This window comes from Cynoglossus semilaevis, chromosome 1 (assembly GCF_000523025.1).
Source record: "Cynoglossus semilaevis isolate Cse_v1.0 chromosome 1, Cse_v1.0, whole genome shotgun sequence".
In the NCBI taxonomy this organism is placed as follows: Eukaryota; Metazoa; Chordata; class Actinopteri; order Pleuronectiformes; family Cynoglossidae; genus Cynoglossus; species Cynoglossus semilaevis.
Genome location: NC_024307.1, coordinates 7999363 through 8015169, shown reverse-complemented (window position 1 = coordinate 8015169; position 15807 = coordinate 7999363). Strand labels below are relative to the sequence as shown.

The window sequence follows — 15807 nt, the reverse complement described above, 5'->3', positions numbered from 1 at the left end:
AAGATCGTTTCATATGGACCCAGTTGCAATACCCAAAGGCCCCGCTAGAAGGCCGCCACCCACACTTTGGCATCTTGTATGCCTATAAACTTTTCCCTCAGGTGTTGTGCAGGAGCCGAGGAGAAGGAGGTGGGTGTGGAGGAAGGACTGAGCAGGAGTGGTCTGACAGATTCGTCTACCTTTACCTGACAAAGGAGTGTCCCTCGTCAGCGTCCTGCTTCTGATCAGATTATTATTAGATTATCTGACTTCTGCTGCTGCAGCTTCAGCCTGGAGCAGCCGACATACGCCAGGACGGCGGGAAGGTGAAGCGAACGGTGGCAGCAGGTCTCCGAGTATGGAGCCTATAACGACCTGGAGCGAGGAGAGAGTCAGTGAGTGGCTACAAGGTGAGGGACATTTACAGAACGCGAGGCTTTGATATACCTGTAGTACTGTGTGTTCTGTACTCTGGCCCGGACGGTAAAGTGAGGTAAAGAGACGCAAACACAAATCCTAGTGGAAGTGAAAGGTAGAGGTGGAATGAGGAAGTGAGAGAGAGAAAGAGAGAGAGAGAGAGAGGGAGAGAGAGAGAGAGAGAGAGATTGAAACAACAACAGTATAAACTACTGAACTGCAATAAAGTGCTGTTAAACCTTTGGACCGTAATGTTACTTTGCTCTTATTTACGTACGCTTCGCAGTACGCAATAACTACTAATGTGCTCTACTGCTGCTGCTACTACTTTTACTACAACTCCAAAATGTACTCGAGTGATGAAAGATAACGACACCGCTGCTTCACAATATTTCATCAGTGAATACTACTACTACTAGAATTACCTATATATGGCTGTCACGTTAACTGCTATGCCGTAACCTGTACTGTAACAATGACATCTATACTAATGCTGCTATTATAATAAATAATACTCTACTCGTGGCACACAATGTTGGAGTACCATGTGTGGTATGTAATGATTTTATAATTGAGCTCAATCGTTTTTTAATATTAAAATGTATTCAACTTCTATGACTACCTGTAATGGAGCTGATAAAGTGTAGTAAAAGCAGACCTACTACTGGCGGTGCTGTAGAACTGCAACTACATTCAAGTAGAAATACTACAACTACAACTACTGAAAATACTGTTACGACTGCAAGTGCTACGAAGTATCTATATTTATTACTGCTATAAATAATAACAGTCATAACTACAGCCATACCTACACAACAACAACAAAATCACAATCGGAAAAGCAGGTTTGGGAAAAACACTATAGAATAACACATTAGCCATGTATTTTGATTTAGTCATTACTATTATTATTATTATTATTTTTACAGTAATTTTTTTAACTTCTACTACTAATAATAATTCTGCTACAAACATTGTAATAAGACCATTACTAATTACTAACGATACTAGTGAAAAAGGTAATACCGTAAACTAGTACTACTCTTCGTATGCTACTAGTGAAAACTGCTAATAACTGCTATAATAATATAACATCTATGGATGTCTGTAGCCATTTTAGCTTATTGTACAGTATTTTTTTCTGCTTGTGAAGGTCTGGATGTTCCCCTGCATCAGTATTCAGTCTCTGAGTGGAACTTGTCAGGTCTGGATTTGCTCCAGTTGACCTCCAGGGACCTGGAAAAGTTGGGAGTTCACAAGATCGGGCACCAGGAGCTCATTCTGGAAGCAGTGGAGAAACTCTGCTCTTTGGTGAGTCTGTGTGTGAGAACATCCATGATGTTTACTCTCAGTCATGAAGTTGACTTCACAGTGTCAGACTTCACAGTCTCATCCATGATGTTTACTCTCAGTCATGACGTTGTGACTCTGTCACTTCACAGTCGGACACTTGTACACAAACAGTGATTCTAGACAGAACCAGAACATACAGCAGCTGCAGCCAGTCCTGTACAAATCCTACTTAGACTGCAGCAAAATTAACAACTCTTGGGTCCACTGTCTTTATTCGGCTTGTATGTTCATATTAAAATGTTTCTGTAATCTTATCTTAGTGATAAGGTTCCTGTTTATCAAGGAGATGATGGTGTGAATGTGCTTCTGCTGCAACCAAATCAGCACAGTTACCATGCAAAGTCTACAGCCGAGTGCAATAAATACACCACTGCTGTGATCTGTGATTTTTTTTCCCCATCCTGTTTGCCGTCCCCTAATTAAATCTTCCTCCTTGTCCAGTTTCCGAGAGGGAGTTTAAGGAGAGACATTGAAGTGTGGGGGTGTTAATTTGTTTCCACGCTGGCCCCTGCTGGCAGTAATTAATCTCAGGTTTAAAAAAAAACAGGCTGAGGAAAGCTGTGATGTCACTAAGAAGTGACTTCTTAGTGAAACAACTACGATTCAGAGGTGAAGCTCAGCTTTAGCAACGAATAAATGGGCAAGTTACAGTTTAATTAAATGTCATTTACTGTACATCTACTAAAGCGACCACCTTAATGACCAGTTATTTAAATATCATCTGTCTCATATGATTTTCACATGTTCCTATAAAGATGAAGTGAATTTACTCTGTGTTACTACACTTATTGCGGTGAAAAATGTCACTTTTTAATTGAGAGCTATCTATCCATTATTTAAGGCTTATTCGTCTTGAGGGGTTGGGGCATCAGCTAATCCCAGCTGTCAATGGTCAAGGGCAGGGTACAGCCTGGACTGTTCACCGGTCCACCGCAGGGCCACATGTGTATATATAGACCAGGCTGGGGCAAACCTTTGACCCGTGGGCCACAATTGTCCTGAAATTGAACGGGGGGGCCGAGTCAGGAGCAGATAGATGGAGCGTTCGTGTGAACTGGGATAAATGACATGTAAAAGTCATGCATAAAGGCTAAAATGCTTTTATCATTTTCTACGCCATCCATTGAGGAAACATGAGTATTGCAGGCAAAAGGCCTGTACAAAAGCCTCAACAAAAGTATAATGATAATTTAATAATAAGTTTGGAGGGCCAAATTAAAAAGCTGATCGGGCCACATCCGGCCCCCGGGCCTTAGTTTGCCCGTGCCTGATATAGACAAACAACCGTTCAAACTGACATTCACATATGAGAGAACGTGGCCCTGTGTTGTACTGGCACACTGTCCAGTGTGCACCCTACCTTTGGCTATGTACGACTGAGATTGGCTCCAGCGCCCCCTGCCTGCAGCCCTGCAAATAATTAGTATCTACTGTTTTACAAACAGTGCTTTAATGATGTTTGCAGTACTCCATGAGCAGCATTATACAATAAAAGACTGTGTAAATGTGGATAAGTCCTGTAGTAAAATCCTGGCTTAAGGCTGTTTATTACACAAACACACACAAACCATTCAAAATTAAGTCATGACTACTGTGTGCTTGTATGTATCTGCTTCTCATCCGCTCTGTCCGGGTTGAAGTGTAAACACACACAGTGGGTTTATTCATAAAGAACCTTCAGTCAGATTCTCACATGAAAACAGAACAAACACGTTCAAGTACACGGTTGCATAATAAAGAACCACGGTATTGAAAACGCGATGAAACGCTCATGGCCCCTCATTGACAGAGGATGGTTCTGGCTGGTCGTGGTGCAACTACAAAGCCCGATCAGTGCAGGGTACTTCACTGCCAATGAGTGGGTCGTGACATTAAACCAACCACGGAAATCAGCTTGAGTAGAGGCAAAATACTGGGTGTTCTATTCTGAGTTTTGTGGCCTGCAATTTGCACAGCTGTATTCCCACAGCTATAGGCTCAGCAGAAGAACAAGATTTGTAAAGTAACACATGTTACACACACATCAGATAACAATCAAAATGGTCCTCTTAATCACTAGTTTTCACTAGATAGCTAGTTTTGCTAACACTTTTGGCCTACGTATTAAAATGCAAATAAATATATATATATTACTTTAAATTTAAAATTTGTGTTGGTAAAGACAAAATGTAGCTCTCTTTACCCCCCTTGAGGTGGTGCTGTGGACACATTTTAAAGCTCTTTTCCAAATATTCCAAAACTGCATATCCATCCATCCATCCATCCATCCATTTTCATCCGCTTATCCGTTACCGGGTCGTGGGGGCAGCAGTCGCCACCCAAATCACACTGCACCGTACCAACCCCCCTGAACCTTCCTGCAGGTGGTGAGTCCACTGGAAGGTATTAACCGCCCTAACCGGGATTCGAACTTTCCCAGAAGGTGAACCCTGGGGGTCCACACCAGTGCCAGAGACGTTGCCTCTGGGCCAAAGCGCCACCCAAAACTGCATATTTTGAGATAAAATTATTTTACTCAGAGATTTGTGACTTACCACCAATGTACCACCAGAGGGAGCCCAAGTACCACCACCCATACCCATACCATAGCTTGAGAACCTCTTGTCTACGTTGTTGAGTAAAAAAGCGACTAAGGTACCTTCAGACTGAACCTTTTAAACCGAGCAAGGAAAACATAATCCATCTACGGAGCTCACCTCCTATAAGATGTCATAGAAATTGTTAGTAGCTCTTGAGTGAGGCAGACGAAGAAAAAACACACAAAGTACGACCCACTAAGCCTTTGATCTTGGTGAAGTGTTTGGGAACAGGAGAACGAGGGTGGAAAAGCCTGACCCATCACAGACTGACTTCTTATCTCAGTGTGTCCACAGAGGAATGCTCTTCTAACTGCTTTCATATGTGCGTGTTTGTGTAGACATATGGTATCGGAGGAGAAAACCTGCGTGGACTGACGGAGAAGCTGCGTGCCGTCGCTCACACTCTGCAGATGGGCATCCAGGGTCGTTGGCGCAGCAACAGGTACGATGGACACAGCGCCTCCAAACTGCCTGTTGGAATACTGCAGGTGGTGGTGGAAGTCATCACGTCTGCCAAAGGACTCTTCTTTCTGCTCAACAGGTCTGTAAAGAGGCAGTTACGCAACAATTGTTTAAAAATATATACATAAATATTCTCTGCTCTAAAAATGAAATGTAGCTCTGGCTGTTGTTTGGGCCACTGTGGGTTCTTATGTAAAAGTGAAGGCTGCGGGCTGAAGTCGTCCGCTCTTGTGTTTAGATATACACACTGACCTGTTGTTACAGTGTTGACCCTTGGGAAGAGACATCAACGCTGTTGAATGATGTCTTTACTGTCCTTCCCTTTATTTTTTATTTTGTTTATTTTTTCCTCTCTTGATCTTTCTGACACTAATTGCAAATATAATCTGTTTTATTCTAGGTATCATCTTACACAGCTAAGTGCACACGTCACCACCAAGGACATTTTCAACTACTGCAAAGAGTTAGGAGAAATCGTCCACAAGGTCGGTACATTTTAGGCTGCAAATACTAAATCACTAAGTTTCTGTTACGCACATCAGGTTCAGTGAAATGTGTTCAGCTACACAATCACAGAATGTTGGATTGGCAAAGACTTAAAGGAAGAAGTAAATCTCATCAACGCAGCTTTAACAGTAACCAAAAAAGCTAGAAGTTAGCCAAAAGGTTGTTACATCTCAATAGAAGTCGTTAACTTTAGCAAAAAGTTAGCAACGGGTTAGAATAGGCGTGGGCAAACTTTTTGACTGGGGGCCACAATTGGTGGTTTGTGTGAACTAAGTGGCCCCCGGGCCACAGTTTGCCCACGGCTGGGTTAGGAGGTAACCAAAACAAAACAAAAATAGCAATAAAGCATTAAAGTAAAGTAAAGTAGAAATATTCAATTTTAGCAAATAAGCTAATCCCTATTAGCCCTGTACGTTACACAGTGTGGGCAAACTTTTTGACTCGCGGGCCGATCAATTTTAGCAAATAAGCGAATCCCTATTAGCCGTGTACGTTACACAGAGTTTCTTATGGTGCCAGTTTCATTTGATTCATTTTTGATTTTGAAGCCACATTACTGTGAAAGGTGAAGCTGGTGTTCAGGGAATGGTGATGTGTTTTATCTTAAACAGGAAGTGGGTGTGATTCAGCCACGTTTCTGGTGAAGCTGTAACAAAAAGCACATATGTGAAGAGGAACTAGAACCTGTAGGATGAAGTCCTGGTGATTAATAAAAAGGAAGACTTAGAACAGAAGCACAAACACACTCCCTGTTCTCCAGTGTCATCTCAGCATTAACATTCTTCATCTTTGCATTCCTGGCATTTTTGACCACGGCCTAATGTTGCAGTGGCTTTGGAGTTAGGAGTCGGTCAGAAGATGAAGAAGAATTTTGTGTGTGTTTAATCTCAGAGAATCATGAGACACTACGTTAGCTGAAAGAAGACGGAAGTGGGTTTTTCTTGTGTGTTTTTTTCTTTATAAGTGGACGAAAAGTGAAGCAGACAGGACGCTTTAGCAGGTAGCACCAAAGACAGGTCTGGATATGTTGTTGCACCCTGGGGAAAGGGGGGAGGACTCAGGGGAGGGAGTGAGGGGAGGTAGAGAAAGAGGGAGGAGACTCAAGTGTGGCTCTGAATGACTTTTGACTCCTGGGAGAGTGAGTAGTCAGAGAACAACAACAGGCAGAGAGAGAGAGAGAGAGAGAGAGAGAGAGAGGGAGTGCAATACAGACTGAGTGTGTGTTTGGTGATATGAAGAGATAAACATGACGACAACGAGGATATAGCAGCGACAGCGGGGTTTGAATGGAGAAAGTCTGCGACAATGGGAGGCTGCAATGTCAACATTTAGAGGATGTTAAAATATAACCAGCTTTGGATCGTTGACCTACTCAACAGGTACAGATTCTGTGTCTCTGACTGGTGAATGTTAGCGGTGTAACATTACACTCCACTCACAGGACGAGAGTTAATACTGTATTTGCTGTGGGAAATTTAACATTTTCAGACTAATTCACTTCTTTTACCGTTTTGCCAGATGAGATTAACAATAGTGACACATTAATTAGCACCTCTCTCTCTCTCCATTGCCAAATTTGTTGCATTTGTAACATTGAGATACACACACAATGTGGCGTAAAAAAAAACAACAGGATGTGGATTCTGCACATTCTGTACATGCTGTAAATTCTCTAGTCTTGTTTTGCAAACATCATGACACATTCCCTCTTCACAGCTAATTAACAAACGCCACAGCACATGGTGACATAACATTTATAATGATAGGCTCACTCCCTGTAGATATGCTAACAACTAGCAACTTTCATATTCACGCAGCCAATGATAATGTGTCAGCAGAGAAATTAGCTGTGTACAATAACATTACTCAAAATAATTCAAGGTTGTTGGTATGAAACTTCAACATTTGATTTCTGGCAACACTGCCCCAACAGGATATTCTTAGAACTGATGCTTCATACTCTAACGTTTAAACTGTTCTCATAATGGTTTTGAACTACTGTAGGACGTACGTGGGTTTAGTGGCCTGAACCAGATTTTGCAGTTTCACATGTTTCCAGTTTCACAACTCCTGCCATTGACAGGGACAACTGCAGGCCTACGGTACTGTTGATGTCAGTTTCTGTCTGGGTGTTTAAAGGCAGTAACCTTACTCTGGTGGGTTCGAAGGAACACAGAGACAAAGGGTAGAAGGAAGTGTGGATGTCAGTCAAAGTTGTGGCTGCGATCACTGCCTTGTGGGTTAGACTTCATCTGAATCATCAACATGGAAGTAGAACACTGAGTGGTTGACACGTCGGTGGAAAGTCTCACTGTTTTGTTTGGTGTTGAACATTTACAGAGGGGTAGGTCATCGTTTGACAATGTTTGACAATGTTTGACCATTGTTTGGTCAAAACCTGTAGTTTCAATTTTGTGTATGCAAATGTTGACAGAAGAAATAGGTAGGATTGGGACCAATCTTGGGACCCAGATCCAAATTTTTAAATTAGACAAATAAATAGTAAGGGGATTATATTTTCAAATGTTGCTATGTTATGCTAAATGTTGCCAATTATTTTAGCTAAAATTTTGGCTAACTTTACTTTTTGAGTTGACCCAATTCTAAGGCTAACTTTGCTGTTGTAGTTGTGCTTTTGTTGCAATTCTTATTTTTATAAAGAATCACCAACAAAATGTTATTCACAAACATTTCATTGATTATTTTAACCTATTGTTTGCCTTTTGAAGTAGTGAAAACTAGGCTTTTTAACATATGTTTGTTCAGCTTAGTGTGCATGGTGTCCAGGACTTCTTTTAGTTATGAGGCTAAAAATGTGGCTCTTTTACCTTGTGTTCTATTAACAATAAATAAAAAATCCAAAACGATTTCATAGACGTTTGTCTTTAACCGGAATTTTTTTAAAGTACATTTTAAGTTTATCAATGGCATTTATAGTATATAGTATAAATACAAAAATAAATAAATACATTTTAAATGCAGAGCTAAGTATTGGAGATTTCAAAGTATCCAGTGTCAGTGTAGGAATATTTGACACTTGGGTATTTTGTTACTGCACTATTTGCCCCACATTTAAAGATGGCTGGTCCTGTGATGTGGTTGGAGGTTAAAATGACTTGGGTTCTTGAAGTGAAACAGTGAGAAGGGATCATTTCTTTTTCGGACTTCCCCTCATTTCAAACTGATCTTATTCAGTGTCATACCACGTAGTGATGCAGCAGACACACGGATACTGCAGACGACTACCTAAGCATTGCCCACAAAGTGTGTGTTTTTCCCGGCACTGCCCCTGGTGTTAGTGTTTTTAAGCAGTAGTATTGAGAGAAAATGGGAATTCCTTTGACACGTCAATTACCTTACTGTCATCGTGACATTATTAAGCTGCAGGCTGTGCAGAAGAACACTGTGTCTATACACAGCGTGTACAGAACTGCAGATTTACTGACTACGTCATTAACGTCAACATCTCTACATGTAATGAGAACAAAAATGAAGAGGTTCACACTCCAGTCAAATTAGCCCTGTAGCCTACCCACCAGGGGGCTGTGTGACAGCTCCACCATCAGGAGGTTCGGTAGCCGCTTCACCCTGTCTTTTTCCAGGCAGTAGAACATTCCCATAATCCACACATACATCCAACATCAGCCTCTTATTTCCTGACAGTGTCTGAGAGACTGTGTTGTTTTGGTGCAGACAGCTGGAGGGCAGTCAGTGTCAGCAGTCAGCTGCTGCTGGTGAGGTCTACACTGGAGTCAGTCATGTTTTCAGAGTAATAAGAGTGAGATTTCCGCCTTGTGTTACGGCCTCAGTTAGGAGGTGACTTTGTTTTTATAAAATTAACGCAACTCTTTTTCTCATAACATTCCAAACTTGCAACTTTAATCTCCAAACATTATGACTGTATTGTTGAAAAAGTATACATTTGGTTTTTTTTAAATAAATTTACACTTTTTTGTCTCTAACTTACAATTTTATTATGCAATTTTTCTGGTAATATTACATCTTTATTCTCATATAGCTTTGATTATATTCTCAGGAATTTCCAACTATTTTCTTTTATTATCATATTTTATTTTTTAAACTTTTTTTTAGACTTTATTCTCTTAAATATTTTCTCATATATTTACAGCTGTTACGGTGTTGTTTAAAAGGCAGAATCTTATGTTGCTCATTTTACGTTACATTTTCATTTTCATTAACTGAACTCTGTTTAGACTTTTTTCGTCAGTGTGGCTCAAATACTGAGTGATGGATTTCAGAGAAGCCCAACAGTTCATGGGTCAAAGAGCAGGACTTTTACCTTGTAGCCAGGAGCACACAGAGTTTCATAGCTTCTCACAAAAGTATGCGATGAGTTTCAACAGTACCTTGTAGCCAGGAGCACACAGAGTTCCATAGCTTCTCACAAAAGTATGCGTTGAGTTTCAACAGCTTTTTCTTATCCAAAAAAAAAAAAAAAATCTGATCAGATTCATAACCTTTACAGAACTCACGCTCGTGGTGAAAGTACGGCGGAGATTTTAATGTTTAACCTAGATACTGTTTAACCCTTCTGGGACAGGTCTAGTCCTAACCTCAGGTACTGGCATTGTTGTTATTCAACAGTTTTGTTTGACGGGAGAAATATTAGGACAGACAAGTCCAAAGTCTGCTCCAGGGGTTCTGCTTGGTATGTGTGTCTGTTCTTGCTTACTTTGCTTATTTTTAAACTAAGTAAGAAGAGACTGGTATGTGGTCCGAATAGAAACAACAGTTTTTTTAGCATCATCTTATAGAACCTTTAGCCCCTATGACTAGCTGTTATTAGGCTAACTTATCAATGATTTTTTTTAAGGAACTTTGGCTGGAAGTTTGGCCTGGTTTTTTTCTTTCATTTTGTCCATCATAGCTTCCAAAAAGTTCCAAAATTATTTTGCCAAACTATGTCTCGATACTTTGGTTGTTCTTTGCTGCATTTGTATAAATAGTAGTTTTATCCTGACAAATTCAGCTTCGACAACACAGCACATGACATTTTCTACCCTATCAATAGATTCAAAGATATTAAATGTCAGATGACTGGATTAGGTTTACAGGATAAAGAGAATCACAAAAGACGTGACCACGTCAGCCATGTGATATCTGAAAAAAGAATATGAATGGGACTTTTATTGTGGTTAGAACCTAGAAGGAAGGATGTGAGGAGGAAAAATAATATCAAGACGTTGTTGGACGGTAAGACAAGCAGCAGGTGACCTAACGCGTCTCCAAATCTTTTTATAGCAACTGTGACTCGTTTTGGAGTTAGGTTGAAGCAAACAAACCAACAACACAACAGGGCTTCACGGAGAAGGTCAACGATTCAATATTTGGTGTGGTTTTTATCTTGAATTGAGTTGATTAAAAGAAAAAGGAAGAAAGTCTGTTTACGTGCCTGCTTTATCACCAGGAACATGTTTCTGAGGTCACGTGAGTTGCTGCACTGTTTCAGTTCTTGTCTGTGTACGTTAGTATACATATATGTGTGTGTTCATGCATGGTAACATCCGCGGTGTCTCCCCTCTTTCCTAGGATGCAATGCCCACATACAGTAATTGTCTTTGTCTCCTAGACGACAGTAGCTAGCTCTACACCTGACCAATACACTCACAAACACAACGCAACAAAGCCCCACAACACAACCTTAGACTTTTTCTTTTGATGAGCCACAGCAGTGTTTCACAAAGACCTGGGCGGGGCCCACCTGTGAGGTCACCAGGTTACTTTGTTTTTCTGGTCAACATCAAAAGACTAATTTGTATCAGAAAGTTGTTTTGGTTTTGCACACATTTGGACTACATTTGTGGGGGTGGGAGGTTTAACAATTATTTTTAATGCTGTGGACTTATTTATTGAGGCTGAACTGTTGGTTCATTTTGTTTTATGTTTTTAGAAAATGTATATCTATGCCCAAAAAATGATCTACTCATTTGTCTGTTTTTTGGAGGTATCTCGCAGCGTGTTAGCTCTTTTGGCTGTTAATCAAAATGCTTGTAAAAATTAATTAAGGGGGAAAAATACTCTATATTTTTAATACATATCACAACTCTTTTGACCTCTAGACTAGTAGAAGAAGTATCCATCCTCCAAAATGTACTTTCTTATAGATAGCATTTTTTATTACTAACTAAGGAATATTTTTTAAACTTCTCAGAAGCAATTGATAACTTTGACTTAACATTAAAAAAATGAGTTATTTAGTTCGGCATAGTTTGGTGAAATGCTGCCCAAATTTAAAAAGACAAGCTAAAACAATGGTATAATAGCTCCGTAGCTCAAATTTGGATTGCAGGTCAGTAATGGAAATTAACAAAATGGCCCCAGACGTTGGACATTCTTGCAAGGTTGCATTGAATGTTAGCTTAGCCTTCAGAATAAAAATGTGCCTATGATAAAAAAAAAAATATAGCAGCACGCCAAAACCAAGCTAAGCAGACGTGACGTATCGCTAACAGAGACTTGTGTATGTTTTCCCCTCCCTGCCACAGCAGCAGCGTTGTGTCACGGCCTTTAATTAGCCCGCAGATCCAACCGTTGAGTTCACTGCTGATCCCTTGCAGTATTTCACAGGCATCAGGTTCCATTATGTAACTCCGGCCTCGTCCAGAACCCCACACGGTTTCATGGACAATCATACAACGGAAGGTTTTTAACAATTTCACGCTGTTGAAACGTGTGTCTGCAATCACATAATCGAAGCTTTCCTCCCTGAGAGCAGAGATAAACCACTTCCTTTGAACTGACTGTACAAGTGTGACTGTGATTTTCTGTCCTGGACTATTTGTGTGTTTGATACCAGGAAACCTGTGTCGTCATTCTCTAGATAAGTGTGTGTCCGCGCATGTGTGCCGCAGAGGATTAGTTTAAGAACAGGGATAAGACGCAGAGACTTAAACTCTGTTCCATGTGTGGCTCCTCTACTGCTGCACTAATTTAATATAACACTGTTCTGTGTATTGATGTTTCTGAACATGGGCAGTGTTTTGTATCAGCTTTAAAACTAAAGGTCGGGAACTGTTGCTTTTGCTTTTGCTTTTGGAGTCATGTTGAGGAAATAAAAAAAAAAGGGTTAGAATGAGTAAGAATACCCTTGTACCACAAATACCTGCAGTTTTGACTACAACTGTGTTGTTTTGTTGCCTACTGTGCTTTGTGAATCTGAAACTTTTTCTTTTTACAGGATAACACTGTTTATGAAAAGGAGAAGGACATCATCACTATAGTAAGTGTGTGTCAATCATAATGTCTGACAATTCAGATGACATATTCTCCATAATGTTCTCCACTGCTCGTCTCATGTGCGATTTCCAACTTCTTGGTGACAACTGTTTGTTTATTTCCATCACCAGTGTTGTCACATAGTGGCAGAGTGCGATCAGATCCTGAACTCCAGCACCGAGGTGCTTCTTAACCACACGGCTCAGCTGGAGAGTGTGGACCTCGTACCTGCAGCGCCTGGTGATCAGCTGGTAAACACTTGCTCTATTGCTTCTATTTGTTTGTAACTCACTGGAGGTATAGCTATTTAAAATAAAAACTTTCATGTAATCCTATCTTGGAAAATGGCTTTTATGGTGCTACTATAAGCTAGCCTGAATAAAACTGGTGAGGAAATAGCTTGTGTTGTTTTTGTTTTGCACACATTTGGACTAAATTTGTGGGTGCGCATTTTTGTTAAAAATCAGTTATCTCTTTACTTTTGTTATTATTATTATTACATGTTTCAAGGTGCCATGTTTCATCCGTTTATTCCATCACTGATTTACTTCGTTCATGTGGTTTCAGCTCCTCACTAAACTATACTTTTTACTCTTTTAAAAACGTTTTTTTTTATTTACCTCCTGTCACCTCGAGCCTCATAAAGACCTTGTCTTCCGTACGTACAGGATGTGCAGCAGAACAAAGAACCTCCGCTTCAAATCCTTTGACTTTTCATTTCTGAAGATATTTTTTGTTCAGTGAATTTTTTTCTCTGTCAGGAATTTAAACCCAGAGACGTCCATCTGCTGAGACGCCAACAAAAGCTCGGCTTGTTTGTTTTCACTTGTATAACACGTGGCATTGATGAAAATGTATTTTTAGTGTTTCTTTTCATCAATTCATTTATAAGTACACGTGCGGGTTGCAGCAGTTGATTAAAGGGAGGTTTCTGAAAGTTGAAGATGAGGCAAGACTGAAATCAAGCAATTTCTGCGGTAGCAGCATTAAACTATTTTTTGTCAACTTGTAGCTGTGTTTGTAATATTTTAAGCTAAACTTTATTACTATTCTTTTAGATAACCTTAATCTATGTCTAGTTTAATTTAAACATATCTGTATTTTTACACCCATTCTTAGCCATTGTATAAATGTGAGTTTTTTAAAAATATATTTTACATACCTTACTGTTTGTTTCAAGTTTATTAACTGAGGGTTTCCATCAATTCTACACATTTTAAGGACATTCTGCCACAGTCACAGACATATAATCAATCCTGGATGCTTCTGTGTTTGACCAGCGTAAGCATCGATTTAAGTGATTTAAGTTTCCCTTGTCATATGACCTGTATTGATTATGTGATCAAGCTTCCCCCAGGCCTCATCACACTCACACACACATACATTTTCCTATTCTGAATAATCCATCGAGGCAGGCCGATGGCTAATTACATCCCGAATCATCAATACAGCCAATCTCAAAGTAGAGTCTGCTGAAATGTTTGGACTCCTGTCTGTTAATGTTGTTTACTAATCTGCACCATGTGTTTGTGTGTGAAATGATGACGCATGTGTTTTTGTTTCAGGGCATAGAGATCGCCTCAACTGGCTCCAGTAACCACTACGTGACCGGAACTGCTGCTGAGGTCAGGACCTTTTCTTTACTCTCCTTCTTGTCTTGTTCCCACTGGTGACCCACAGGCCCTAACTGTCATCAATCTAAGAGGGAAGCTTATTGTGTAAAATAGATTACCTTGAACTACCATACAGTACATATACACATAAATCACCTATAAAGTTAGTTCTTTAAATATCGTGTTGATTTCATCCATTGATTTCAGCATTTTTGCAACTTTAGCCAGACAACATTTTAACTAATACATTGCACAAGTAATTGAAAAGTGTGTTCAGGTAAGCCACAGTGATTGTTAACCAAAAGGTCCCTGGATTGGCTAAGAAGATGACATCATATTAGCCTGGGAATTCCCCAAACTTTTAAGCTAACAATTAGCATGACCTGACACCTATAAAGTTAGGTTCATGTCAGTGGATTAATACTTGTTATTAGATAAAGTTAGGTTCATGTCAGTGGATTAATTAAGGAGCTGCATAACTGACACTTGTTTATCATTTCATGAAGTCTGTTTTCAGGTTTTGTAACAGTCAGCACAGAGTGCAGTACACTGATTTAGTATCACTTGTCAGTTGAAAATAGTTTAAAATAAAGAGAAAAATCTGTTTTGTATTATTGTGACTCCTTTTTTTCTGAGAAAGTATGTTACCTTTTGATGAAAAAAGTTTTGTTCAGCATCTAGGGTTCGTTTTGAGATATGGGCATGAACAGCATGTTACAGGATACGCTGGTATGCAGCATTTATTTGGAGAGTCAGTTTTCCAGAGCTATGCCAAGCTAAACCTGTTAAAACACTTGGCCTCATTTCTTCCTTGGGATTTACTGACAGATCCAGGTCTCGTGAGTTGCATCGGTGACAAGTACTATTTTATCTATCTGTCTATTTTGCACAAGCAAACATTTAATCGTGGCCACTGTCAACAGAGCAGAAAAATATGAAATAATAATTTTAAAATTATTGTGTGGTTTTATTCCGTAGACTATCTGTTCTTTTTTTTTTATTGTCCAGTTGAGTTCTGTTATACAGTTATTACTGTTTACGAAGGGCCTTGAAAGTCTTTCACTCTTTGCTCAGTTTAAGAGACTTAAGTAAAAGCTGTGAAACAGTATCCATAGAAACACACAGTCACTGCTGGCTCTGTTTACGTCCTGTGACTTCTGTAAACACTGCATTCTAAATGCCGTTATTGTGTTCTTTTTCTTTTGGCTTCACTGTGATTAAAAAACACACGGGGGACATGTGACCCAAATGACTCAGTGATTCAGGTGAAAGGATCAGCCTGAAATCCAAAAGTAGGTTCAAGAAACCTACTCTGTCCAGTTGCCCTCGATGTAACTAGTTTTGGATAAGATGAACCTACACAGACACAATCAGTCTGAAACTAGTTCATGGGTCAGAAGACCTTCATTGTTTACATTAATCAGGTGTTAAGCACTTGTAGTCAACCAGCAGCCTGAAGTGATGACGTGTCTAGGGTTAGAGGTCAAAGTGTTCAGGAAGTATTGGCTGTTTCGTCTCCTGAAAGCCTTAGAGCTGTGAGCTAGCTTTGTGCCAGAGCTGCTTTAGATTGTAACTGAATTCACTTTTTAACTGTAACAGTTTAAACTGATATGCATTGATATGATATGGTCCAGTACAGTTGGCAGAACTTATGTTCTGAC

The 15807-nt window shown here is 39.9% G+C and overlaps 1 protein-coding gene across 1 annotated transcript in view; it reads left to right on the top strand.

Annotated features, from left to right (window-relative positions):
• Positions 1–15807, top strand: part of cnksr1 (connector enhancer of kinase suppressor of Ras 1) — a 24875-nt gene continuing 9068 nt past the window's right edge. The window contains exons 1-7 of the mRNA XM_008308782.3: positions 1–389; positions 1550–1707; positions 4667–4869; positions 5191–5275; positions 12496–12537; positions 12665–12784; positions 14099–14158. Coding sequence (XP_008307004.1) covers positions 338–389; positions 1550–1707; positions 4667–4869; positions 5191–5275; positions 12496–12537; positions 12665–12784; positions 14099–14158 — 720 coding nt within the window. The 5' untranslated portion in view covers positions 1–337. The remainder of the gene's footprint in view (positions 390–1549; positions 1708–4666; positions 4870–5190; positions 5276–12495; positions 12538–12664; positions 12785–14098; positions 14159–15807) is intronic.